Raw genomic sequence first — 25,845 nt, forward strand, 5'->3', positions numbered from 1 at the left:
AGGGAACCCTCGAGGCACTGCAGGGGGAGGGAACCCTCGAGGCACTGCAGAGGGAGGGAACCCGAGGTACTGCAGGGGGGAGGGAACCCTCGAGGCACTGCAGGGGGGAGGGAACCCGAGGTACTGCAGGGGGGAGGGAACCCTCGAGGCACTGCAGGGGGAGGGAACCCTCGAGGCACTGCAGGGGGAGGGAACCCGAGGTACTGCAGGGGGGAGGGAACCCTCGAGGCACTGCAGGGGGGAGGGAACCCGAGGCATTGCAGGGGGGAGGGAACCCGAGGTACTGCAGGGGGAAGGGAACCCTCGAGGCACTGCAGGGGGAGGGAACCCTCGAGGCACTGCAGAGGGGAGGGAACCCTCGAGGCACTGCAGGGGGGAGGGAACTCGAGGCACTGCAGGGGGAGGGAACCCTCGAGGCATTGCAGGGGGGAGGGAACCCTGGAGGCACTGCAGGGGGGAGGGAACCCGAGGCACTGCAGGGGGAGGGAACCCTCGAGGCATTGCAGGGGGGAGGGAACCCGAGGTACTGCAGGGGGAGGGAACCCTCGAGGCACTGCAGGGGGAGGGAACCCTCGAGGCACTGCAGGGGGGAGGGAACCCGAGGCACTGCAGGGGGAGGGAACCCTCGAGGCACTGCAGGGGGGAGGGAACCGAGGCACTGCAGGGGGGAGGGAACCGAGGCAGAGGTAACTATGGGTGCCCGGGCATGAGCACCACCCTGAGAGCACGGACAGGGCGAAGGCCAGGCCATGGGCTGTGGGTGGGCAGGGGAAGGGCAGGACAATCCACTGTGGCAGCCCTGCTCAGCTGGCATCACCGTCCCCATTTCCCAAGGAGAGGGCAGCAGTCAGAGGCAGTGACTTATCCCAGGCCTAGCGTGAGACCAGAACAGGCCCCTGCCCAGGCCGCTCCTCCCACACCACCCTGCCGCTGACCGGCCGTGTGCAGGGGCCCACGGAGGAGCCGATAAGCAGAGGCTGAGTGCAGTCAAGGAGCCCAGGCAACACCAGAGGCCAGAACCAAGGGCGGGAGGGAGACCGGGGAAAAGGTCACCAAAGGTGCCTGGGCAGAGGAGCAACAGGACAGTCCTCTATTGAGCATGTCACCGTCCTTATGCTTGGACCCTGGGGGGAGACATGTCCACTCTGGCTTCCCAGGTGCTCAAGGTCCCAAGACTGTCTGAAGGGTAGTGCCAGGCTTGGGCAGCGCCCTGAGGGCCAGTGAGCATGTCCAGGCGTGGGGCGGGAGCATGACCTCCCAGGAGAGGGGGGCTCTTCCCCACGTGCGTGACGGAGGCACAGGGTGACGACGTGCTCAGCCCACCACCATGAACCGTCCCCTCCTCCTTGCCAAACTCAGGGCGGCAGTCCCTGGCCTTCCCCGAGCACAACCAGAAACGAGGTTCTTTCCCAGATGACAGCTTGGCCACTGCCACGAAGCCCTCGGTCCCTTCCGCCGGCACGGGGAACAGCAAGGCCCAGGTGCCCACGAGGAGCCTCCAGCGGGGGGCTGGGGGCACTGGGGAGCACTGGGCAGCACCTCCCACTCAGTGCCGGAACAGACCAGCCAGGCTGCGGGCTGGCAAGGGACCGAGGTCACGGAGCAAGAGGAGACAAGTGCGCGGACCGGCCCTGGGCCGGCACACTGGCGGCGGGGACGCCCCTCGCACTTGCAGACCCCCCCCCTCCAAGGCACCGCGATGGGGCTGAGGTCGGTCCAAGGCCGGCAGCACCCAGTGCTGACCCCAGGTCCTCGGAGGGCGTGTGTACGTCACCCCCCGGCTGTGCGTCTGCGAGGGCAGGTGCCTCCAGCCTGTGCCTTTCACTGCTGTGTGTGGGGTGGGGCCCCAACGGGCCGGGGATCACCCAAACCAGGAGCCCTGTGTGGCCATCAACAGGACCAAGGAGAAGCCTGTTCCGTTCCACTGGGGAGCGTGCAGCGCCAGGGGCAAAGCTGCAAGCACGAGGCCTGAGTGAGGGGCGGGGCAGGTGAGGCATCAGATGCCCTTCCAGTGCCACTCACCAGGGCTAACGAGGCTGACAGGACGCAGTAAATTTCAGGTGGCTGTCACCTGATTCCTGGAAATCTCTGCACTGTGAGTTTTTAACAAATATAAGACATTGTTACATAACATGAAAACAAAATGACGAAACTACTCTCGTTTTGAGGAAAAACAAAGAGGGAAGGAAGAGAAGGTACCAGTACAAGGACTGCCCAAAGAGCTGGGTTCTCTGCCTGCGCAGAGCTGGCCAAGGAGTGGCAGGTGTCCAAGAAGCTGCAGTCACTCAACCACAAGATGCCAAGCTGGGGACGAGATGTCAGAGACCACGCAGGGACAGCAGCACCGGCACAGAGGACGCAGCTGGCGGCCCGGGCTCGGCAGGTGGTTCGGGACCAGAGAGCAGGTGCGGGAGCCCTGCAGGCAAGAGGTGCTAGAACTTGCCCCAAAGCCCCCTTGCCAGGAGACTGCATCAGCAGCTGTGAAGGGAGCCCAGGGGGTGAGGCCCGCAGGCCTCCCCGCGAGTGCCCATGTACCAGGAGGCCGCACGCGGCACCTCCACAAAGCCCCTGACCCGTCTGTCTGTCTGTCAGCCGGGGCCAGGCAGCGGCCCGGGGCTCTCGGAGCACAGTGCAGGGACGCTGGCCCTGGGCTGCGCTGTGGGCCAAGCAGCATGGACTGGAGCAGGCGGGCTCCCCCCTGACATCCGGTGCCGACCCGTGGCCTTCGCTGGGCCGCCCGGGCCCCCTCCCACCCTCACGGCTCTGCAGCACCAGGGCCCCTGCTGCTCGGACACGGGCTGCTCGGGTCTCCTTTCTCCGCATTCCACCTGCACCTGTGCATGCAGCTCCCAATCCAGCTCTTTTCCGTCTTTCTTGGTTTCAAATAAATTCATTTAAGGCTATACACTGGGCCCCGATTCCAGGGCCTGGCTCCCGCGTGGCTCTTCAGCCAGCAGACTGCGAGGGCAGTCCCGTTCCCTGACAGCAGTCAGACGGGACACGGGCTCTCAGGTCCACCTGCCTCCACGGTGGCGTCTTCCTTTCCGTTAGTCACTCCTGATGCCTTAGCGACCCAAGAGCTACTGCCGCTCTCGCTGGGCCTTCAGCAGTGTGGAGCCCAGCCTGCCGGCGGCTCTGGTCCCCAGGTGGCTCCAGGCCAGGTCCACCAGCAGGGACGCCTCCTGGGCCCACCAGGTGCTCCCTCCCTCCATGCCCTCCCCCTCCTGACCCAGCCGCACTTGGCCCTCGAGTTTGGCGGGACCCACACCCAGCCACTTCACCACATGCCACCTCTGCCACGCCAACCTCTGGACCCAAGGGAGCCATACTGTCTGGTTTATTTCTCTCACATGACAAAGCATCAGTGGAGAAAGTCTGAAAAAAAAAGGCCAGCCCACGGGGCCCCTCTGTCTACGCCCCACAGCCCCTGGTGACCTGCTCTGCTCCCCTCACTCGTCCCACCTGACTCCCTCACTCCTGAACTCTGACCCCTGTGCCCACAGCAGCCACTCGGGCAAAGGTCCAGCCAGGTACTGTACCCACCATCACCTCGTAAGAGTTCTGAAGTTTTTAGGTGGCTGCCACTGAACAAACAGGAATGTCACCCACGTGCCCCAAGTCAGAGGTAAAAGAAGAGTGTCTATCACACAGACACAGAGCCCAAGGAGCCCAAGAGGCCTGTGGAGTGGGTGCTCCGGTCTCTGCCCCACGCTCCGGCCGCTCTACAAACTCTAGCCACGGAGGCCCCTGCACTCCTGTGGGCCGGCTCTGTGGCCAGCGGTGGTCCCTGGACAAGGAGGGCCTCTGGGAGGGCTGGCCCAGCAACGCGGAGACTCTTGTCCGACCAAGACCAGGGACATCCATTCCCAGCCCTCGTGGGCTGCAGGCAGGGGACGAGGGCCAGGCTGATGTCTGGGTGACTTAGGTTGAAGCAAATGAGCTGTTCCCCATCTTGATGTCCCCTCACCTCTCCAGGAGGTGCCCAATTATCCACGCAGGAAGTATGACCTTCCTTCTTCCCTGGAGCAGTCTGAGAGAGCCCGTGGGCCCCACCCACTCAGTCACAGAGCCTCTCACCGGCTGCAGGGCGAGGCCCCCTTGTGGCCACTGTCCCAGGTGCCACGAGGCCCCAGCACGCACAGGCTGGGAGTAGCATCACAGCAGCCACGCCCCCAGCACGGACGGGGTGGGCCCAGGCAATGGTTGCCTGCCCACACGGCAGGCCAGCTGGGGCGCGTGCAGCCATATGCCGCTGGTCCCCGTGCAGTGCAGTCACTCCACAGCGACAGAACACCAACTGCAGCCACGAGCATCAGATTTAACTCCCCACCCACATCCCGCCCACCATCCTCTCCCGAATAGCTCTGGGACTTAGACCAAATGAGCATGGCTTGAGATGTTTCAGAAAATACAGAAAAATAAATCTCTATTCCTAGTACCTCGCCCTGCTCGGGCACAAGGCTCCGAACGACAGCTGTCACTGGTGGGAAAGCCCTTCCCTCCGGTCTCCCTGCTGCCGCGGGGCTGAGATGGCTGAGGACGCTCCGGGCAGCCTGCCTCCCCCACGTCTGCCCCTTTCCTCCTGCTCCACGGCATGGCTGTGGCAGCCCCAAGGAAGACCCAGAGCCTCCGCGCAGGCGCTGGCACTCCCGCCAGCCCGCAGAAGATCCCCGGCGGGCAGGACTACTGAGGGCCCTGCACAGACCTGCAGATGGTCTCGGGGACCAGCAGGCCACACCCACCATGGCAGTGGGCAGTGGCGAGGGCACTTGAGCCAGAGGAGTCACCAGCCCACCCACCAGGGGAGGGTTCAGGACCTGATGACAGAAAGGCCAGAGCAAGAGGGTGTTCCGAGGGAGAGGACAGCCCTCAACAAAATAAAGCCAGATAAACCCTCGAGGGCCTCTGTGGGTGGGGGGAGGGGACGAGGGCCGCCCCCAGCCCACAGGGAAGACTGGTGTCTGCAGCCCGGGCCCACCACCGGGGCCACGGCATCAGAGACCACGCAGACTCGTTTCCTGACGGACATGACGGCCGCCCAGCCCCAAGAACTACGAATGGCCTTTTAAAGAGCTGTCACCTGGAGCGGCACGGGACCGTGTCTGAGAGCTGAGGTGCAGAGGGGCTACCGTCCCTGAGGACCTGCTGGGCGGTGCCGGGCAGCAGACACGTCCCCTCCTCGAATGAGGCGGACGCAAAGTCGTGTATGGACTACGGAAGACTCAGCAAAGCCGAGGCCTTGTCCACGTCACAGGGCAAGAGGCCAGCTGCAGGGGTCTGTCCCAAAGCCCAGGGCCTGACTCCCACGCACAGCCCCCACCTTCCTCCCGCAGGCTTCCATGGCTGAAACCAGACAGGTGTGTGACCCCTCCCCAAAAACGAACACACCCAGCACTTGGCCTCCGGCAGAGGGAGTGGCGCACGCAGGCTCCTTACCAGCCCAGCCACGGAGAGACATGACAGTGTGGCCCTGGCCGGTGTGGCTCGGTGGCTGGAGCACTGGCCCTTGGACCAGAGTCCTAGGTTAGGTATGTGCTACGGGCACATACCTTGGCCCCCGCTGGGGCTGTGCGGGTGGCAACCAGTCAATGTGTCTCTCTCACATAGATGTTCCTCTCTTCCTCCCTCTCTCCCTCCCACTCTACCTGAAGATAAGTACAAAAATGTCCTCGAGTGAGGAGAAAAAAGAAAAAAGAAAAAAAAAGAAATGCCAGTGTCCTAGGTGCAGGCGGAAAAGGAGGGCCTTGGTCATGCCAGCACCTCCTGCTGTCCACTCTCCACTGGGTGGGCAGGTGTGGCTGGAGACAGGGGCAGCTAGGTCACCCACCTCTCAGCCCCAACAGGCTCCTCAGTGCTGTGCCCCTCCCTCAGCCAGCCTTCAAGCAGGACACTTCCCTGGCACAGAGCGCCCCCTCCTGGCCAAGGTCTCACCCCAGCACTGGCTCCCTGGGGCTGGCTTCTCTGCTGGTCTCTGACCCCCTCCTGCTCTGTCCCTTCCAGCAGGTGTGTCCCTTCCAGCTCAGGGGGCTGCTGCCCAATGGCCGACAACCGCAATGACCCCTCCGTGCCCTCTCAGGGCCGTGCCTGGGGACCGTCCCCGGGAGGTCCTCCAAGTCCAAACCAGTGTCAAGGGTTCCCTCCTGCTGGACCAGATGGGGTGATGCAGCAGCAGGGCGGGGCACAGGCAGCCCAGGCCTCCCGGCCTCCCACAGACCTGTGGCCTGAGAACACGTGTAGTCCCAAGTCGGTGTCTACAAGCTGCCCACGTGAGGCAAGTAAGTGTGGCAGGATCTCAGACGCGGTCCATCCCGCTGCCCCGCCCCTAAGCTGCGTGAGACCCTACGGGTCCAGCCACTCTCCGGGCCTCCACTCCCCTCCTGACAGGAAGTGGTTTCGGGTCACCATCCTCACCTCTGGGGACCCGGGACCTCGCAGGAGCCCAGGGGCTTCTTATCACCAGCTTCAGGAAGCAGCTCCCTCCCAGGCATCAGCCACCTCCCAGAACAGAATGTGAAAGCCCAAGTCACCCCAAAGCCCAGTGACGCATCTCCCAGAAGGCCAGGGCGGGAGTGGACGTCAGGACAGGCACCTTGGGGGACTATACACCTGTAGGGCGCCGGGCTGGGACCCCACCCGGCTCCGTCCCTGGGCTCAGCGGAGGTGATACATGCCCTAAAGGGGTCAAGGCAGGTGTCACAGAACGACTTCCTGGAGCTGAGCCACTTCAGCCAGCAGCATCTCACAAACTGTCAGGAGCATCCTCAGAGTTTGACTGTCACGGGCTCCTCCCCACCACAGCCCAGGGCTGAGCAGAGCAGCCCAGCCCTCGCCACGGGCTCCTCCCCACCACAGCCCAGGGCTGAGCAGAGCAGCCCAGCCCTCGCCACGGGCTCCTCCCCACCACAGCCCAGGGCGGAGCAGAGCAGCCCAGACCCGCCACGGCCCGCCACGGGCTCCTCCCCACCACAGCCCAGGGCGGAGCAGAGCAGCCACGGCCCCGCCACGGGCTCCTCCTCACCACAGCCCAGGGCTGAGCAGAGCAGCCACGGCCCCGCCACGGGCTCCTCCTCACCACAGCCCAGGGCTGAGCAGAGCAGCCACGGCCCCCGCCATGGCCCCGCCACGGGCTCCTCCCCACCACAGCCCAGGGCGGAGCAGAGCAGCCACGGCCCCGCCACGGGCTCCTCCTCACCACAGCCCAGGGCTGAGCAGAGCAGCCACGGCCCCACCACGGCTCCTCCCACCACAGCCCAGGGCTGAGCAGAGCAGCCCAGCCCCTGCCATGGCCCCACCACGGCTCCTCCCACCACAGCCCAGGGCTGAGCAGAGCAGCCCAGCCCCTGCCATGGCCCCGCCACGGGCTCCTCCCACCACAGCCCAGGGCTGAGCAGAGCAGCCCAGCCCCTGCCATGGCCCCACCACGGCTCCTCCCACCACAGCCCAGGGCTGAGCAGAGCAGCCCAGCCCCTGCCATGGCCCCGCCACGGGCTCCTCCTCACCACAGCCCAGGGCTGAGCAGAGCAGCCACGGCCCCGCCACGGGCTCCTCCCCACCACAGCCCAGGGCTGAGCAGAGCAGCCACGGCCCCACCACGGCTCCTCCCACCACAGCCCAGGGCTGAGCAGAGCAGCCCAGCCCCTGCCATGGCCCCACCACGGCTCCTCCCACCACAGCCCAGGGCTGAGCAGAGCAGCCCAGCCCCTGCCATGGCCCCGCCACGGGCTCCTCCCACCACAGCCCAGGGCTGAGCAGAGCAGCCCAGCCCCTGCCATGGCCCCACCACGGCTCCTCCCACCACAGCCCAGGGCTGAGCAGAGCAGCCCAGCCCCTGCCATGGCCCCACCACGGCTCCTCCCACCACAGCCCAGGGCTGAGCAGAGCAGCCCAGCCCCTGCCATGGCCCCACCACGGCTCCTCCCACCACAGCCCAGGGCTGAGCAGAGCAGCCCAGCCCCTGCCATGGCCCCGCCACGGGCTCCTCCTCACCACAGCCCAGGGCTGAGCAGAGCAGCCACGGCCCCGCCACGGGCTCCTCCCCACCACAGCCCAGGGCTGAGCAGAGCAGCCCAGCACCCGCATGGGCTCCTCCCCACCACAGCCCAGGGCTGAGCAGAGCAGCCACGGCCCCGCCACGGGCTCCTCCCCACCACAGCCCAGGGCTGAGCAGAGCAGCCCAGCACCCGCATGGGCTCCTCCCCACCACAGCCCAGGGCTGAGCAGAGCAGCCCAGCACCCGCATGGGCTCCTCCCCACCACAGCCCAGGGCTGAGCAGAGCAGCCCAGCACCCGCATGGGCTCCTCCCCACCACAGCCCAGGGCTGAGCAGAGCAGCCGGCCCCCACCACGGCCCGCCACGGGCTCCTCCCCACCACAGCCCAGGGCTGAGCAGAGCAGCCGGCCCGCCACAGGTCCACAGGCACTAGCCCACTAGGTCTGGCTAGCGGGCAGCTTAAACCTGCTGCCCAAATCCAGGCTGCTCCGCAGCACCGTCCTCCCTCAGGGAGGCGCTCTGGGCAGAATGGCCATCGCCTCAAACCCAGGGGCAGAGCCCGGCCCACAGGAGCCAGAGTGGACCCCGGGGCACCGAGGGCAAGCAGGGCTTTGCTCAGGGCAAGCAGGCTGTCCTCAGGCACCCGTCCGCGGGCACCTGTCCGCCTCATGAACAACACACTCGCACCCCAACATCAGCCCCGACCAGACGCTTTGATCATGCTGCTGCCTCCATGTCGTTAGGAAGTCCCCCCAAGAACGTCCTCTCGAGGCAGAGAGGGCAAAGGAGCCCGAGTGGTCAGCTGCAGCACCCAGCACCGAGGTGCCACCGCCAGCCAGGAGTGCAGCAGCCTCACGGCAGGTCTGGAGGAGGGAGGGGGAGGGAAGGGAGAGGGAGGGGGAGGGAAAGCAGGAGGAAGAGGAGGAGGAGCAGCTCTCTAGGAAGAGGCCAGGCTGGAGCGAGTGCGGGCGAGCGCAGGGCAAGCCCGGCCCCGGGGCTGGGAACAGAAGCACCTGGGGCCTCACTCGGACTCCCACGCCCACTGGAGCTGTGCCCTGGGGGAGAAGCTGCCGTCCTTCACCCACCCCTCCAGGTGCCACCGAGACTCGGCCTGCCTCTCCTGGTCGAACAGCTCACGCCGTCTGGGCTCTGCTGACCGCCCGGGGAGGCCCGGATTACCAGGCCGTGTGCCCGGGAGGCAGGGCGGTGACGCCCATCGTGTGGCCGCAGGACAGCCCGGCGAGCTGGGAGCAGATGGCAAAGGGACAGAGGTGAGCTCCCACCTTTCCTCTCCCTTCCTCGGGGGAGGTGAGCCTGGTGCCCTGAGGCAGAAATAGTCCTGTGGAGCCATTTCCTGCTCCCACACCCCCAAACCGCCAGCTGTCCCTTGGCCGGCCCCTCATCTCCAGGTTCAGCAGCAGACAGACGACAGCGCAGTCTCACTTCTCAGGAAGCACAGCACTGGGTCTCCTTGCCGCGCCTGCTGCTCGCCCGGGCACGGGAGGGCACGGCAGGGAGGGCACGGCAGGGAGTGCACAGGAGGACACAGGAGGACACAGGAGGGCAGGGAGGACACAGGAGGGCAGGGAGGGCAGGGAGGACACAGGAGGGCAGGGAGGGCAGGGAGGACACAGGAGGGCAGGGAGGGCACAGGAGGGCAGGGAGGACACAGGAGGGCAGGGAGGACACAGGAGGGCACAGGAGGGCAGGGAGGGCACAGGAGGGCAGGGAGGGCAGGGAGGACACAGGAGGGCAAGGAGGACACAGGAGGGCAGGGAGGGCACAGGAGGGCAGGGAGGACACAGGAGGGCAGGGAGGACACAGGAGGGCAGGGAGGGCACAGGAGGGCAGGGAGGACACAGGAGGGCAGGGAGGACACAGGAGGGCAGGGAGGACACAGGAGGGCAGGGAGGGCAGGGAGGACACAGGAGGGCAGGGAGGACACAGGAGGGCAGGGAGGACACAGGAGGGCAGGGAGGGCAGGGAGGACACAGGAGGGCACAGGAGGGCAGGGAGGGCACGGGAGGGCAGGGAGGGCACGGGAGGGCAGGGAGGACACAGGAGGGCACAGGAGGGCAGGGAGGACACAGGAGGGCAGGGAGGACACAGGAGGGCAGGGAGGGCAGGGAGGACACAGGAGGGCAGGGAGGACACAGGAGGGCAGGGAGGACACAGGAGGGCAGGGAGGACACAGGAGGGCAGGGAGGGCAGGGAGGACACAGGAGGGCAGGGAGGACACAGGAGGGCACAGGAGGGCAGGGAGGACACAGGAGGGCAGGGAGGACACAGGAGGGCAGGGAGGGCAGGGAGGACACAGGAGGGCAGGGAGGACACAGGAGGGCAGGGAGGACACAGGAGGGCAGGGAGGGCAGGGAGGGCAGAGAGAGCACAGGAGGGCAGGGAGGACACAGGAGGACACAGGAGGGCAGGGAGGGCACAGGAGGGCAGGGAGGGCACAGGAGGGCAGGGAGGACACAGGAGGGCAGGGAGGGCACAGGAGGGCAGGGAGGGCACAGGAGGGCAGGGAGGGCACAGGAGGACAGGGAGGACACAGGAGGACAGGGAGGGCAGGGAGGGCACAGGAGGGCAGGGAGGACACAGGAGGACACAGGAGGGCACAGGAGGGCAGGGAGGACACAGGAGGGCAGGGAGGACACAGGAGGGCAGGGAGGACACAGGAGGGCAGGGAGGACACAGGAGGGCACAGGAGGGCAGGGAGGGCACAGGAGGGCAGGGAGGACACAGGAGGGCAGGGAGGACACAGGAGGGCACAGGAGGGCAGGGAGGACACAGGAGGGCAGGGAGGACACAGGAGGGCAGGGAGGGCAGGGAGGGCAGGGAGGGTACGGCAGACGCTCAGAGGCGGGTCAGCGGTCGAGAGCCTCCTCCGGAAAGCACAGGGCCTGGGGACCCTCGCGCTGCACTTGCCGGTGCGTCTGTGGCTGCTTCCTCTCTTTCCACGGGGACCAGGAGGCAGCAGCAGCCACACGATTTCAAACGCTGTCCCGGTCATAAGCCCCAACACTGGACTAATCACTGACTCCCAGGAGCTAACCAAGGGGCTCCCAGCAAGCTCCCAACAAGAGCGGCCTTCGCCCAGCCTAGTGGTCACATTTACACCACTGTGCTGGCCCCTGGGTGAACGGCGCACATGCCTCGGACAGGGACAGGGGTCCACTAAGCAGCCTCCAGGTCCAACGAGGCAGAAGGGCCCGTGCCCCCACCCTAAGCACGGCCAATAGCCCCCAGGTGTCCCAACTCCACGGCAGTGGGCCCCAGAGCCCTGCGCTAGACACCTCACACCTGGCTGCTGCCCCAAGACCACGAGCCCCCAGGGCCTCCCTCAGCCCTCAGAGACTGTCCCTCTCCCCACCCGGCCTGCCTCCTGCTCACAGGTGGAGAAGGGGCCCGTGAGAGCCCCAGTCAGCCACCTCCCTGCCGTGGGCTCAGGCCCCTCCCACCGCTGCCCTCCCTCCAGGGAGCCCGGGAGCTCCCGAGCAAGTGCGCCGGGCACTGCCCTCCGGCTCCGTGCCGCCTAGTCTCCAAGGAGAGTCTGCAGAGCCTGGGAGACCCCAAGCAATTCAGGGCTCGGGGTCCAGGGCTCCAATCAAGCGGGACCAAGGGATGCTTGAGGTCACGAGGCGACAGAGGGCATTCAGCCAGCCCTGGGGGGTCTGACAACCACATCTACCCATCGGAAGTCCCTTAGTCCCTTCTCAGCCGCGGAGCCAGGCCCAGCACCTTGACAAAGATCACGAGTCTTGTGGGGGTGCAAGCGGTCTCTGCATCTCCCCCCAGTGCCCAGGCAGCAAGGGGACCACAGAAACCGCCCGTGGGTTCCAGGGCAGGGCTGCCTCAGGGAATCCCAGCCTGGCCTGGGCCCTCTCTGTCCACTGCACGCTCACCTGGTGTCCATGCAGCGTGTAGAGCAGCCGGCCCTCCACGAGGTCCAGGATCTTCAGGGTAGAGTCACTGGAGGCCGTGACCAGGTAGCTCCCCGATGGGTGGAAGGAGAGACCGTTCACCGCGGCGCTGTGCACTGGGGAGGGGACACCAGTCAGGCACTGGCTGGGAGGCCCCGGGGCACTGTGGGAGTCGTGGGGTCTGCGGAGGCCAGGTGGACAGAGAACGGGGGACTCTGAGCTCTAGCTAAAGCCTCTGGCGAGGGCCAAGTCAAGCCCTCCGGGGGCCTGGGCAAGTCAATGGTGAGAATCAACACGGTGCCCAGAGTGGGACAGTGGACAGACGCCAGACTCGAGGCCCTGAGCTGGAGACCCAGATTCACAGCTTCCTGCTGCGTGCCGTGGGCAAGCCTCCAACCACCCGTCTGTGAAGTGGGGAGCGGCCCCATGGACCACTCGGGCTGTCACTGGATGTCGGACCTGCACGTGCCCAGAAACCCTAAGGCACGCTGCAGTTCTGGGATGGACTGCCTGCTGCGCAGATGTCCGAACACTGTGGGCTCCGGCGCATGGAGCCCAGCCTGCCCCGGGGACGGTACTCCCAGGCTCCAGCAGCCCCACCGACCTGCGAAATCAGAGCTGCTCCCACAGGGATCGGCCAGAGCCACCAACTCCTTGCCTGAGACAAATGGCACCAGCTGCCTGCTACAGCCCAAAGTGACTCCCACCACCCGACAAGGGCCGGGAAGTGCTCTCCGAGGAGCGTGACCGTGGGCACTGGCTGCATGCCGCCTATCACCAACCACCTCATGTGCCCAAAGCCCACTCAGGAGTGTCTGGTGTTCACCCAGTGTCACCAGGAGAGACAATGGCTGTTACAGGTCCTTAAGCCTCTCCCCTGGTCTCCCAGGGTCAGAGAAAGAGCATTGCCCAGGTGTCGCTACCAGAGCGGGGGAGCCCTTCTTGGGGAATCTGCCTCCAAACCGACCCCGTGCCTCTGGGGGTGGGGAGAGCCCCTCAGGGATCAGGTTCTGCCACGGAACTCTCTGGGGAGCTGCTTGACCAGAGAAAACCCAACCAGGTCCCCCCATCAGCAAAGAGGGTGTGTCCCCCCCCACTGCCAGGCTCTCCTGGAGCCCCAAAGGGGAGCTGAGGGTGGTGGGATGGGGTTGATGCCCCATGAACACCCAGGGAACACGGTTGTTCATGGGGTGCCCCGGCCCCCGAAGCCTGTGATCTGCACTGGGGTAGCTCAGAAACAAGATGCTGCAGGCTCACTGAGTGTCCCCTTCACAGAGGCAAGGACGGCAGCACAGACTGAATTCTCTCCACGAGGCCTCAGGTCCCCCAGGACTGGCCCTGATGCCATCTCAGTCCCCAGCCCTGCAGTCACTGACGCCTGCTCCCTCAGGAACCCCAGGGACCTCTCCTGGGCCCTCCACCCGGCAGCATCAGCTTCTGCCTGTGCGCAGACCCATCCCCGGTCTGACCGTGCCCCACTCCGCTGCTCGGCCTCACTCGGACATGGGCATGGACCGCCCGCCCCAGCGGCTCTCGGCACTGCTGTCCTCACGCACCGCTCACCCTTGGCTCCTCCGGTGACAGGCCGGTCCCAGCACTGCCAGCCAGCCTGCATCTTTGGAACCTGGGCCAGAGCAAGGCATTCAAGGCCCTACCCAATGGATGCCCACTGCTGCACCCCGCCAACACCGGCCAGGCTCCTGACCCATCAGAGGTGGCCTGGTCCCTCCAACCATGCCCACGGCACTGCATTATAACCCTCAGAAACCCCATAAATAAGGCACCATCACCATCCCCTTCACAGCCAGGGCACAGCCTGGCCCTAGGCTCTGCACCCTCCTCTGCCTGCCCAGGCCCTTCCTCCAGACCCGCCCAGCACTCCTCTGCGCCTGCCGACCACCTTCCCCCACCTTCCCCGATCTCCCTCTGGCCTGGAGCAGAAGAAAGGCCTCTAAGCCTAGAGGAGAGGAGGGAAGGGACAGGGGCGTCTCCAAATAGAGGGCAGACCCCCCACTGCAGCTTTCTTCTAGAAGCCTCTGAAACAGACATCATACTGACAAACCCCAGGGCTCCCAGCGGAGGAAAGAACTGGTCTTGTGGCTGGGCCCTGCCACCTGGTGGTGCTGTAGGGTAATGCAGGCCTTGACCAACGTGGCTGGCCTCCCAGGGACCTGACTCCAGCCTAAGAATCAGGATCATTGTCATTGTCACTAACACTGTACCTGGTTCCCATTTTGTGCCAGGCAACCTCTAAGTTCTTCACGTGAACCAACTCCATACTCTCCCAACATCCCCATCCCCATCACTGTCCCAGGAGGCCCAGAGGGGTCAAGGGACCCACCCGCATCACGCAGCTCCATGTGCTTTTCAAGACCACCCGTTCCCCCTTCTTAGGAGGCTTGTCACTTAGGTTAACCCAAAAAAGTGCTGTCCTCAAGCGTCTGAGAATCGGCTAGAAAGGACTTGTGGGGTGTTGTGGGAAGAGTCCTGAACCCCAGGCCCCATACCTTTGTCCAGACACGTCCCTCCCATTTTTAGGTGTGAATTTTGGAAGTGAGCCCACGAACTTAAACTTAGTCCCAACTCAACGACCATAGTTCCCCCAACCACTCAGCTCTGCCCCTGCCCCGCCTCAGCCCTGAGTCCACAGGCCGCCCGCCGGCCCGCTTCGCCTCCTGCCCAACTCCCAGCTCCTCCGGGCGTCCCCACAGCCCCTGCCTCACCCTGCCAGTCACTCTGCTCTCAGGCCAGTCCACTACCCCCACCCACCCACCCGGGCCTGACCCCAGCCCGTTTCTCCCCCCACCCACCCGGGCCTGACCCCAGCCCGCTTCTTCCCACCACCAACCACCCCAGCCTGACCCCAGCCCCCTTCTCCCCCCACCCACCCGGGCCTGACCCCAGCCCGCTTCTCCCCCCAACCCACCGAGCCTGACCCCAGCCCGCTTCTTCCCACCACCCACCCGGGCCTGACCCCAGCCCGCTTCTCCCCCCAACCCACCGAGCCTGACCCCAGCCCGCTTCTCCCCCCAACCCACCGAGCCTGACCCCAGCCCGCTTCTCCCCCCACCCACCCGGGCCTGACCCCAGCCCGCTTCTCCCCCCAACCCACCGAGCCTGACCCCAGCCCGCTTCTCCCCCCAACCCACCGAGCCTGACCCCAGCCCGCTTCTCCCCCCAACCCACCGAGCCTGACCCCAGCCCGCTTCTCCCCCCAACCCACCGAGCCTGACCCCAGCCCGCTTCTCCCCCCACCCACCCGAGCCTGACCCCAGCCCGCTTCTCCCCCCAACCCACCGAGCCTGACCCCAGCCCGCTTCTCCCCCCAACCCACCGAGCCTGACCCCAGCCCGCTTCTCCCCCCACCCACCCAGGCCTGACCCCAGCCCGCTTCTCCCCCCACCCACCCGGGCCTGACCCCAGCCCGCTTCTCCCCCCACCCACCGGGCCTGACCCCAGCCCCCTTCTCCCCCCACCCACCGGGCCTGACCCCAGCCCGCTTCTCCCCCCACCCACCCGGACCTGACCCCAGCCCGCTTCTCCCCCCACCCACCCGGGCCTGACCCCAGCCCGCTTCTCCCCAACACCCACCTGAGCCTGACCCCAGCCCGCTTCTCCCCCACCCACCTGGGCCTGACCCCAGCCCACAATGACCACTGCTGCCCAGCCTTCCAAGTGCTACAGTTAAATAAGGGAGACAGCCTGGGAGGCTCCTGAGCCTGGGTCCAAGCCCAATCGACCCTCCACACGCTCACAGCTCCACATCTGTGGAGGACCCCGTGGGACCAGAGGTAGCCAACGTTGACCTCTTTGGACAGATCTGCCCCTTTACAGGTCAGGATTGCCACTCTGGTTCTGGAGGGCAAAGCCTCCACTGCAGGGGGAGGCAAATGGCACAGGCAGCGCCTGGGAGGTGCCCTTGAAAGGAGCTCTGCCCAGAGACCCATCGCTGGCCCCTCACCTGGCCCGGCAGTGTGCCTGCGACTCTGCCACTCATAAGCGGGCACAAAGGCTTGGTGGGCGCCAGGTCGCACCGCACTCCATCTCCTGGCCAAAGCTCCAAGCAGGACAGCCATGCCACAGTCTACCTGCCCCTGGAGATCCCAACAGACCCGGGCCCCTCCCCACTGACCAGGGCTACCCTCGGGCCCTCCGCACGGCAGCCAGGAGCCCCGCCACACGCCACAGACCCAGCGCCGCTGCGCGCGGACACTCACGCTGGTAATGCTGCAGGAGCCGGCGAGTCCGCACGTCCCACAGCTTCACCGTGTTGTCCATGCCGGCGGCGGCGATGCACGTGCCGCTGGGGTGGAAGTCCACGCAGGTGACAAAGCTGGGGAGACAGGGCCAGCGTGTGCTCCAGGGTCTGCGCTGCGCAGAACAGCCCCACACCCAGCACCGTCATCCTGCACCTACTCACGCTCTCAGAATGACCCCTCCCACCCTATCTCTGTAGCCAGTGGCCCGGGAAGAGCTGGGAGGAGCGGGTGACAACAGTGACTTGAGCTGACTCACCAGGGAGCAAGGCCCAGCACCAATTTCTAAATGTAAGTAGAGAAAGCGGTCTTCAGACCAAGGTCAGCAAGCCGGCTGCTCGGGGCTCTCAGTCAGACACGGTGCCCTTACCAGGGCTGGAGGCAGGCCGGCCTGCCCGCTGAGGCCCAGACACAAAGGGCCAGCGAGGCCCGAGGCCCTCAATCTACCCACGCAGGACACCCAGGCCGGAATCGTGGCCAGCTCCCAGGAGTCCTCACTGAGCGGGCAGAAGCCAGGGTTCGTTTAGAAACCCAAACAGGGGAGTCCCTGCTCAGCTGCAGGTCCTCCCTCTCCCGATGACACCACGTGTGGATGGCCACCATCTGGTTATGGCTGCAATGACCTCTCACTTATAAGGCCACCACAGGTAACACACCAACGTGCTTTTTAGGGGGTCTGCTTTCAGAGAGACATGTCACAATTCTGAGCACCAGAGAGTGAAAAGAGAGGCCCCAAGAATTATGTGCTCCCCTTACTGGAGGGGATGGGGGTGAGGCTGCACCTTCCAGCCACCAGCAAAAGATGTGGAGGCCGGGAGCAGAGGCGTGGCCGGCCCCCACCGCCTCCCTGGGCCGCCTGCCGCGCAGGGCTGCTGTCCGTAGGCACCTCCGGTGGAGGGGCCGGGGGCTCACCCGCCGTGCTCGCAGTACGAGTGCACACACTCCCGGCTGGTCTTGTCCCACAGCTTGACAGTCTTGTCATCACTGGCAGACACGATGAGCCGCCCGTCGGGGGAGAACCTGAATCAGGCAGGGCAAGTCACACCACAGACTGACAGATGTCACACAGGCGCCACACTGCCTCCCACAGCCTCCCTCCTGCACTGCCCACGAGCTGACCCCAGGAACCAGCAGGACTGCACGCCCTGCCCTGACCCGGGTAACCCTGGGCAAGTGGCTTCCCCTCTGTGAGATGGGCAGGCACAGGAGGGCACCGCACACGGCAGGTGGCAATATCCGTGCTGACTGCTGGTGCTGTTGGCGTTAAGGTGGCCGAAAGCTCCCCCGGCATCATGGCCCGGTTCCAGGTCCCGAGTCCACACACGACTCTGAGCGGGTCAGCAGCGCACAGGCTGCCAGCAGCCAGGTGGGGGCCCTGAGGCCACCACCACAGGCCAGTGCGGGCTTGACACTGTCTGCTGGCCCTGCCCTCTCCTGTTCTCAGGAGCCTGGGGGAGGCCTCCCAGCACAAAGATCAGGGGCCTGGAGAACAAATAACTTGCACGGGGATCCCCAGAACAACACAACCACAGTCCCCAGTGACCTCTCATTCCCATGGTTTCCTGTGTCCCCAGATACCCCCAAGGTCCTCTACTGGAGCAGAGATATGACAAAGGAGATCTCTGTTCAAAGGACTGAAAAAGCTGGAAACAGACACTTCTGTGTCTGTAACTCTTGGACCTTGAAAGGTCCTTTGAGTCACCCCATCCCCACAGCACTGCCCCCTACACCAAAGGGAGGGTCAGCACCCAGACCAGGTCCCCCCAGACACCTGGCCCCATCTGGCAGCCCTGGAGCAAAATCAACCCGAGGAGCAGACAGCCCAAAGGAGCGCTAGCAAGCTTGGTGCCAGAGGTCGGGTCCAGCCCCAGCTCTGCCAGTTCCCCACCGTGTGCCCTGGTCAGACGCCGCCCTGTTCCGAGCCTCGGTCTCCCCATCCCAAAGCGGGAGTGGCACCCCGCCGCAGGACGCCGCAGGGACCAGAAGGGACGGCGCGGCCGTGCTGCCGTCATCTCACTGTTGCTGCTGCTGCCAGCAAGGGCCCCGGTGTCTCGCCTGGGGCTGCGTCGGCACAGATGTCGGTCACCGTTAACTAGCGACGGGACCACTTACTTGTCGTGCATCAGCTCAGTGAAGCTGCTCAACAACTTCCAATGGAAGAGCTATTATTATTCCCGTTTCCCAGATGAGGAAGCTGAGGTTCGGGAAGATTAAAGCACGGCTACCTTGACCGAGGTCATGGTGCTGGCACCCGGCAGTCCCTCCGTGGCCCCCCACCTGGTCCCTCTGAGGGTCTTGGGAAGGACGCTCACTTGGCACAGCGGACCCAGTTAATGTGCTGGCTCAGGGAGAACAGGAATTTCTGGCGATGGGTCGACCACACCTTGACTGTCTTGTCATCGGAGGCTGTCACGAGGGACTGGCCATCGCTGCAGAAATGGACGCTCCTCACTGTGGCCGTGTGGGCACGAAACACGGTTGATTCACCTTTGCTGTAGGCAGGCACCCAGAATCAGCGGCGTGAGGGCCTGCAAGCACACCGGAGCTCCCCCGCCCCGGAGAGCCCTCCCCGAGTCCATCCAGCCGAAGCGTCCGGTGTCCCCGACAGGAGCAGAGCCCCAGGTCACCCATGCGCAGGCAGCCGCAGGCAAGTCCCATCTACAAAGCTGGGGTCAGCCCAGGATTCCTCTCCCAACCCTGATGGGAGGGCCCCAACTGAAGCCTCAGTCTCTAATGTCACCTTCTCAGGAGTGGGGGAGATGTCCCACTGTGACCAGTCCAGTGCCAGGACGGGGACCTGGATGGGGACGGTGCTGACACCAGGGCCGACTCAGACAAGCACCTCCAAGTCCGTAACTCACACATTGGGTACCCAGAGGCGAACAGTCTTGTCGCGGGAGCCGGAGGCCAGCAGGTGTCCGGAAGGGGAGAAGTTCACAGCGGTGACGGCATCCTTGTGGCCCGAGAAGCGGTAGGCACGTGCCTGGGGCTTCATGTGCCAGACCATGAGGCATGAGTCCATGGAGCCGCTGGCTAAGGAGAGCAGCAACACTGTGACCCTCGGCTCCAGTGGGCCTCGAGTCTCCCCCAGGACTCTGGGGTGACAGGGTCAGGAGCAGCAGCCCCCCTTTCCCTACAGGGACAGACCATACTCCCAGTGAATGCTGACCAGGAGTTTGGAGCAGGCCCACATCAGAACCAGACTAAGAAATGCCCTTCATGTGCCAGCCCTGGGCTGTAACTTAGGGGGCCTCTGGGAAAACTCAACCCCCAGTGGGTCCCAGGTCTCCCAGACACACCCTGAGGGCACTAGAGAGCAAGTCCTCCCAACACAAGGGCGCAGCTCACCCAACAAGCCTTTTACCACTCAGAAGCCTAGATGAGGTCCCCTCTGCCAAGAGACTTTGACCCTAAGATGAAGGGGGACTCCCACCCAAAGAAACAAAGAAGCCACAGCCAGACAGCTGTGTATGAACCCTCAAGTGGCCAAGCTGGGGGTACAGCTGCAGCACAAGGGCAGTGGGGGAGGGGAGTCCTGGGCCCTGCCCCACATCCTCCTCTCTGGCAGGCATCTCCAACTACACGTGCCCATATCACTGAGGACAACAGACCCAATGGAGACCCAAGAGGTGGCTGAGGTGTTCAGGGAAAACCCCAGAATCCAGTCCCACCCTCAAAATCTGTGCTGACTTTGTAAGGCCCCCAACCTTTCTGAGCCTCACACCCTGCATGCAAAATGGAGCCCACGAAGCCCCGCACCCCGACAGCTGGCCACCAGAAGCAAGATTCAGGTCTAGGCAGAGCACACGGGTCCTCACACTGCCCTGCTGCCCCCGTGCCTACCTCCCAAGTGGAAAGCCGACTCTCCAGCCAACATCCTAGTGCCTAGGACAAGACGCCCCCTCTTACCCAGCTGCTTCATGTTGAGGTTGAAGTCTACACAGGTAACTGCATCTCGGTGGCCCTTAAAATGTCTCTCCAGCGAGGGGTCCTCCTGGGGGGACCAGGTCAAACGTGTGCATGAGGAAGAGGCTTTCCCAGGGCCAAGACCCTTCCTACGACAGCGGGGAGTTACAACTGCTCACAGCATGACCTTGTGTAAAGGAAACCCTAAGGCACCCACCACAAGACTATCAAGACTAAGAAACAAATTCAGCAAAACTGTAGGATACAAAGTCAATATACAAAAATCAATTGTATTTTTGTATACCAGCAATGAACAATCTGAAAAAAGTCAGGCAACAATTCCATTTATAATATATATATTTTTTTAACATAAAATATGGCCCTAGCCAGTTTGGCTCAGTGGTAGAGTCTCAGCCCTCAGACCAATGAGTCACGGGTTCGATTCCAGCCAAGGGCACGTATCTCGGTTGTGGTTTGTCCCTGGCCCTGGTCGGGGTCGTGCGAGAGGCAACCAGTCGATGTGTCCCTCTCGTGTCAATGTTTCTTTCTCTCTCCCTTTCTCTCCCTCCCACTCTATCTTTTTTTTTTTTTTTTTTTTACAGATAGAGTGGGAGGAAGGGAGAGGGAGAGAGAGAGAGAGAGAGAGAGAGAGAGAGAGAGAGAAACATCAACGTGAAAGGGACACATTGAGTGGCTGCCACCCGCACGACCAACCAGGGCTGGGGACAAACTGCAACCGAAGCACGTGCCCCTAGCGGGAACTGAACCCGGGTCTCTCCGGACCACAGGCCAACGCTCTAACCGCTGAACCAAACTGGCCAGGGCTATCTTAAGATAAACAGAAAAATATCCTTGGGTGAGGATTAAAAAGAAAAAATGTAAAACACGAATAATTTAACAAAATAAGTACAAGATGTAACCAATGAAAACTACAAAACATCATCGAAAGAAATTTAGAACGAACTAGATAAATGAAGACATCCCATGTTCTTTGGAAAAACTGATCATTTCAAGATACAACACTCCCTAAATTGTTCTACAGATTCAACATAATCCCTATGAAAATCCTAGATGCATTTCTTTAAACAGAAATTGATAAGCTGATCCTAAAATTTATCAAAAAATGTGAGACAGCCAGAATAGAAAAAGAAACTGGAAGGAAGGGGAGTAACTCCTTAACGGGCATGGGGGTTCCTCTGAGTTGACAAAAATGTTCAATGGTGCCCTGGCCGGTTTGGCTCAGCGGTTGGAGCATCGGCCTGCAGTCCAGAGAGACCCGGGTTCGGTTCCCGCTAAGGTCACATACTTCGGTTGCAGTTGTCCCCGGCCCTGGTTGGTCGTGCAGGTGGCAGCCACTCGATGTGTCCCTTCACATCGATGTTTCTCTCTCTCTCTCCCTCCCACTCTATCTGTACAAAAAATGGAAAAATATCCTCGGGTGAGGATAAAAAAAAAAAAAGTTCAATGGTGGTTGCACAATTAACACTGTGAAGTTACTAAGAACCACTAAATTTTACACTTGAAAAGGGTGAATTTCATGGTATGTGAGTAATGTTTCAATAAAGTTACTCTTTTAAGACCTAAAGAAAGAAAATGGGGGTGTTTCGGCAGCCCCCATCTCAGGAACCACATCCCCTATGCTCAATCCCACTGGGAATGGCTGGTGAACCTAAAGGTCAGCCTGGAGAGGCCCCTGGTCTCCTCTCCACTCCACCAAGCATCAGAGGCTAGGTCAGGACCCAGCTTAGGAAGACGTGGAGACTCTCTCCATCCAGCAGCAGCTCCTGTCTTAGCACCCGAGTTCCATCCCAGCGCCCGAACATCTCCCCTGCCCCAAATATCAGAAACCTCAAGTAGCGCTTTGGGTGCAGCAGGGAGCCCAGCAAGGTGACTGCCATCCTACAGAGCTGTAACCAGATGGAAGGTCCCCAAGGCCCAGTGCCCGGCTCCACCTCCAACACACCTGCCAGAGTCCCCCGTTCAACAAGAGAGGGAGTGGCGGCTGGGGAGGGCCCCCAACAGAGCAGCAACCGCCCTACCTGAGTCTCTTGGAAAAACAAGAGCAAGACAGTGCCCACCTTTAGGCTAGTGGGCAGGGGCAACCTCAGGTCCAACCCTGACCGGGGACTCCCTAAAATCTCCCACCACCCTCTCCCCCAATCCCATGGGCTCTGCGGTTCATCTCCCCCCTAAAGTGGTTTATATCTTGGGGTGGAGGTGGAGGTGTCTCTGGGAAGAACACTGGATTGGGGTAAAACTGCCTGGATCCTGGTTTGGGCTCTCTGCTCAAGTCCCCAGGTGCCTGCCTAACGAGACCCCCCGCTTCCCGGCCTCGCCCCCAGCCAGAAGGCCAGGCAAGTTCGAAACAACCCCTCAAGAAAAGGGAACCCGGAGCCCCACCGCTCCTCGCGGCCAACGCCCCGGCCAGGTACCCACTGTCCCTGCGGGGAAACTAAGGCCCGGGCGGCCGCCGCCTGCGGGAACTCACCGGACAGGGCGCGGCCATCGCAGGGCCGGGGCGGCCAGAGCACCGGAGGAGTAAGTGGCGGCAGCGGCTGCCGTTGCGGCGCGTTCAGTTTCCGCGCCCCCACTCGCCGCCAATAGCAACGCCGGTCGCGCCCCAAGCCCCGCCCACCGCGATTACAGGCGACGCGGTGCCTCGACTATTTGCTCCCCGACCGGAAGCAGAGCAGTGGGGCGGGCTCCGTGGTCCCCACTCCGACTTCTGCCAGGCCAGGCAGCCTTCAGCCGGCGCCGCCCAACGACTCTGTCCGCCTTCGCTCATCCTCCCCGAGAACTCAAAGAGCGCTGGATGAGGGGTTCGCCCCACACGCCCGTAGCCGGCTGCCGAGAGGGCGAGCACAGCCTTCTGGGAAATGCAGTTCCAAGACAGCCGCCACCTTGGGTCGGGAGGAAGCTGGAACTACATTTCCCAAGATGCCACGAGAGCGGGATTGAGAACCCAGGATTAACCACCGGTGGGGAAAGTATTAAGAATCCCGGAAGCGCCCTGCGGTGTTGCTCCGTGGACTGAGAGCCCCGCCGTGGATTGAGAGGTCGCTGTTGGAGTTGGGTCCGGGCACCTGCGCGGTTGCGGGCTGGATCCCCAGTAGGGGGCGTGCAGGAGGCAGCCAACTGATGTTTCTCACCTCGACGTTTCTTTCTTTCTTTTTCTCTCTCTAAAATCAATAAAGAAAAAAAAATTTTTTAAATCAATAAAAACATTAAAGAAGAAGAAGAAAAAGAAGAATTCCAGAAGTGAGTTCTTGTATGGGTGTCATGTTAGAGCGCTCAGGGCTGGTTTTCATTCAGTACCTTAATAAGGGCCAATTCCTTGTGTGCTGACACGTTTATAGCCCCATAACTGATTATTGGTAAAAATCACTGTGTGCCCTCTAGCTGAATTTGTTTTGTAAGGAATTTAATTAACAGGATAGAGATCAAAATAACCTCAGTAAATTGGAATACCCCCTGCACCAAAATATGTCCAAGAAATGTCCGGTTCCCAGGTTAGCCAACTGCCTAACTGCATGTTTTCGCATCTGTACGTGCTTGCTTGCTATGCTCCAGTGCACACCGGAATGTGGTTTTAAGCTTTAAAAGGTGTGCGTGTAAGGAGGTCGAGGCTGATCTCCGAAGACTCTGTCGCAGGGGTGTTCGGAATCAGACGCCGGCCGGCTAATAAACGGCTCTTATCTGGACTTCAGTTCTCTAGTGGTCTTTCTTTGACTCTGTCGGGCCACCACAGTTGTTCCTGGGAGATTCTTGAAGTGGTTCGCTCCTCCAAACGCGGTTATAACAAATGCCCATTAAAAGAAAAACAACACTAGTCACTCGGAATCACATCCGTGGAGAGAAGAATCCTAAGTTCCACTCTCGGTTCTCCCCGTGCTTCATGTATGACCGAGGGAGAAAAACACCTCTGCTCTGTGGGCCTCAGTTTCCCCATTTGTAATATGAGGGAGTGTGGTGGAATCCCCTCTGGAGCCCTGCGAAACCCTTGTAAATGAATTGCAGGCTTAAAGGGAAGGAGACAGTCCAGGGGCCTGGCCACCAGAGGGCCTTGCTGCCCACTTTCCGCTGTGGGAAGGCCCAGGCTCTAGACTACCTGGAACTGACCTGGGCCGGATGTTTTGCAAGATTCAGGAAACTTCTGTAGACAAAGAATGTCCAATCTATAGAAAAAATTTGGAGTTTATTTGAGCGAAAATTTTGAGGACATGCCTGGAAGCAAAATCTCAACGGATTGAGAAAATGCTCAGAGGATGGCAGTGCTGCCGCATATTTTATACATTAGAATCAAAGGAAAAGTAAGCAAAAGTATATGAAATCCATTGGTAGTAGATTAAAGAAGCAGGGGAAAGCAAAGTGGGGCTATCTCTGGGATTAGATAAAAAGCAAAATGGCCCTGGCCGGTTTGGCTCAGCGGTTAGAGCGTCGGCCTGCGGTCCGGAGAGACCCGGGTTTGGTTCCCGCTAAGGGTATGTACCTCGGTTGCAGTTTGTCCCCGGCCCTGGTTGGTTGTGTGGGTGGCAGCCACTCGATGTGTCCCTTTCATATCGATGTTTCTCTCTCTCTCTCTCCCTCCCACTCTGTCTGTACAAAAAATGGAAAAATGTCCTCGAATGAGGATTAAAAAAAAAAGCAAAATGGAGCCCTAGCTGGTTTGGCTCAGCGGTTAGAGTGTCAGCCTGAGGACCAATGAGTCTCAGGTTCAATTCCAGTCAAGAGCACAAACCTCGGTTGCAGTTGGTCCCCAGCCCTGGTTGGGGTTGTGCGGGAGGCAACCAGTTGATGTGTCTGTCTCACATCAATGTTTCTCTCTCCCTCCCTCCCACTCTATCTGAAGATAAATAGAAAAAGATAAATAGAAAAATATCCTCGGGTGAGATTAAAAAAATAATAATAAGTGGAACAACAAATCAATGTTTCTCTCTCTACTCTAAAATCAATAAAGAAAAAAAATTTTAAATCCTTACCCAAGGATATTTTTTTATTTATCTTCAGATAGAGTGGGAGGGAGGGAGAGAGGGAGAGAGAGAGAAATTGATGTGAAAGGGACACATTGACTGGTTTCCTTTCACACAACCCCGACCAGGACTGGGACGAATCACAACCGAGTTACTTGCCCTTGACCGGAATCGAACCCTTGACTCACTGTTCTGCAGGCCGACGCTCTAACCGCTGAGCCAAACCAGTCAGGGCAATAAAGAATTTTTTTTAAAAAGGAAAGAAAATTACTCTAACATATCAAAGATATATTATCTTAGAAGCACAAGAACAATGGACAGGCTCACTTAAGGTCAAGATTGACTTCGCTCAGGAAGCTATGGGCCGGGGTGTGATTACCCACCATGGCCTGCCCAGCTGGGAATTTATGATCAGACTATCCAGTGTGTTTACTTTCAGTCACTGAACTTGCCAGGCCTCCATGTTGCCTCCCAATAGCTTGTCAGGTTTATGACATAGCCCATTCACACTTTCATCCCTTCCCTGGGCAGGCTGACTTGGCCAGACTCCAACACTGATTAGGATCTAGCTGGGCCCTGACGTTTCTGACGACATCTGAGGCCTAAGATGATGTTTACCGCACCTGCGTACCAGAGCCCGACTCAACAAGCTCAGAAACGGGCAGGTGCACAGAGCTGGACTGTGGGGGAATGGGTCTCTCATTCGGACCTGGACGGTCTAGGGCCAGACTCAAGGAACATTTAACTCACTCTTCACTGTGATGAAGCATAGAATTTGTTCCTTTGTGTTAGAAATGTTA

General features: G+C 61.8%; 1 protein-coding gene across 1 annotated transcript in view; it reads right to left on the reverse strand.

The window, feature by feature from the left end:
• POC1A (POC1 centriolar protein A) overlaps positions 1-22,600 on the reverse strand; it is a 60,221-nt gene extending 37,621 nt beyond the window's left edge. Inside the window, exons 1-7 of the mRNA XM_036266538.1 lie at positions 22,564-22,600; positions 20,079-20,163; positions 19,031-19,202; positions 18,482-18,661; positions 17,082-17,189; positions 16,131-16,246; positions 11,896-12,029 (exon numbers count right to left, since the gene is read on the reverse strand). Of these exons, the coding sequence (XP_036122431.1) occupies positions 11,896-12,029; positions 16,131-16,246; positions 17,082-17,189; positions 18,482-18,661; positions 19,031-19,202; positions 20,079-20,163; positions 22,564-22,581 (813 nt within the window). The 5' untranslated portion in view covers positions 22,582-22,600. The remainder of the gene's footprint in view (positions 1-11,895; positions 12,030-16,130; positions 16,247-17,081; positions 17,190-18,481; positions 18,662-19,030; positions 19,203-20,078; positions 20,164-22,563) is intronic.
• Between the last annotated feature and the right edge of the window lie 3,245 nt (positions 22,601-25,845).

Source organism: Molossus molossus, unplaced genomic scaffold, assembly GCF_014108415.1.
Source record: "Molossus molossus isolate mMolMol1 unplaced genomic scaffold, mMolMol1.p scaffold_m16_p_18, whole genome shotgun sequence".
Taxonomy (NCBI): domain Eukaryota; kingdom Metazoa; phylum Chordata; class Mammalia; order Chiroptera; family Molossidae; genus Molossus; species Molossus molossus.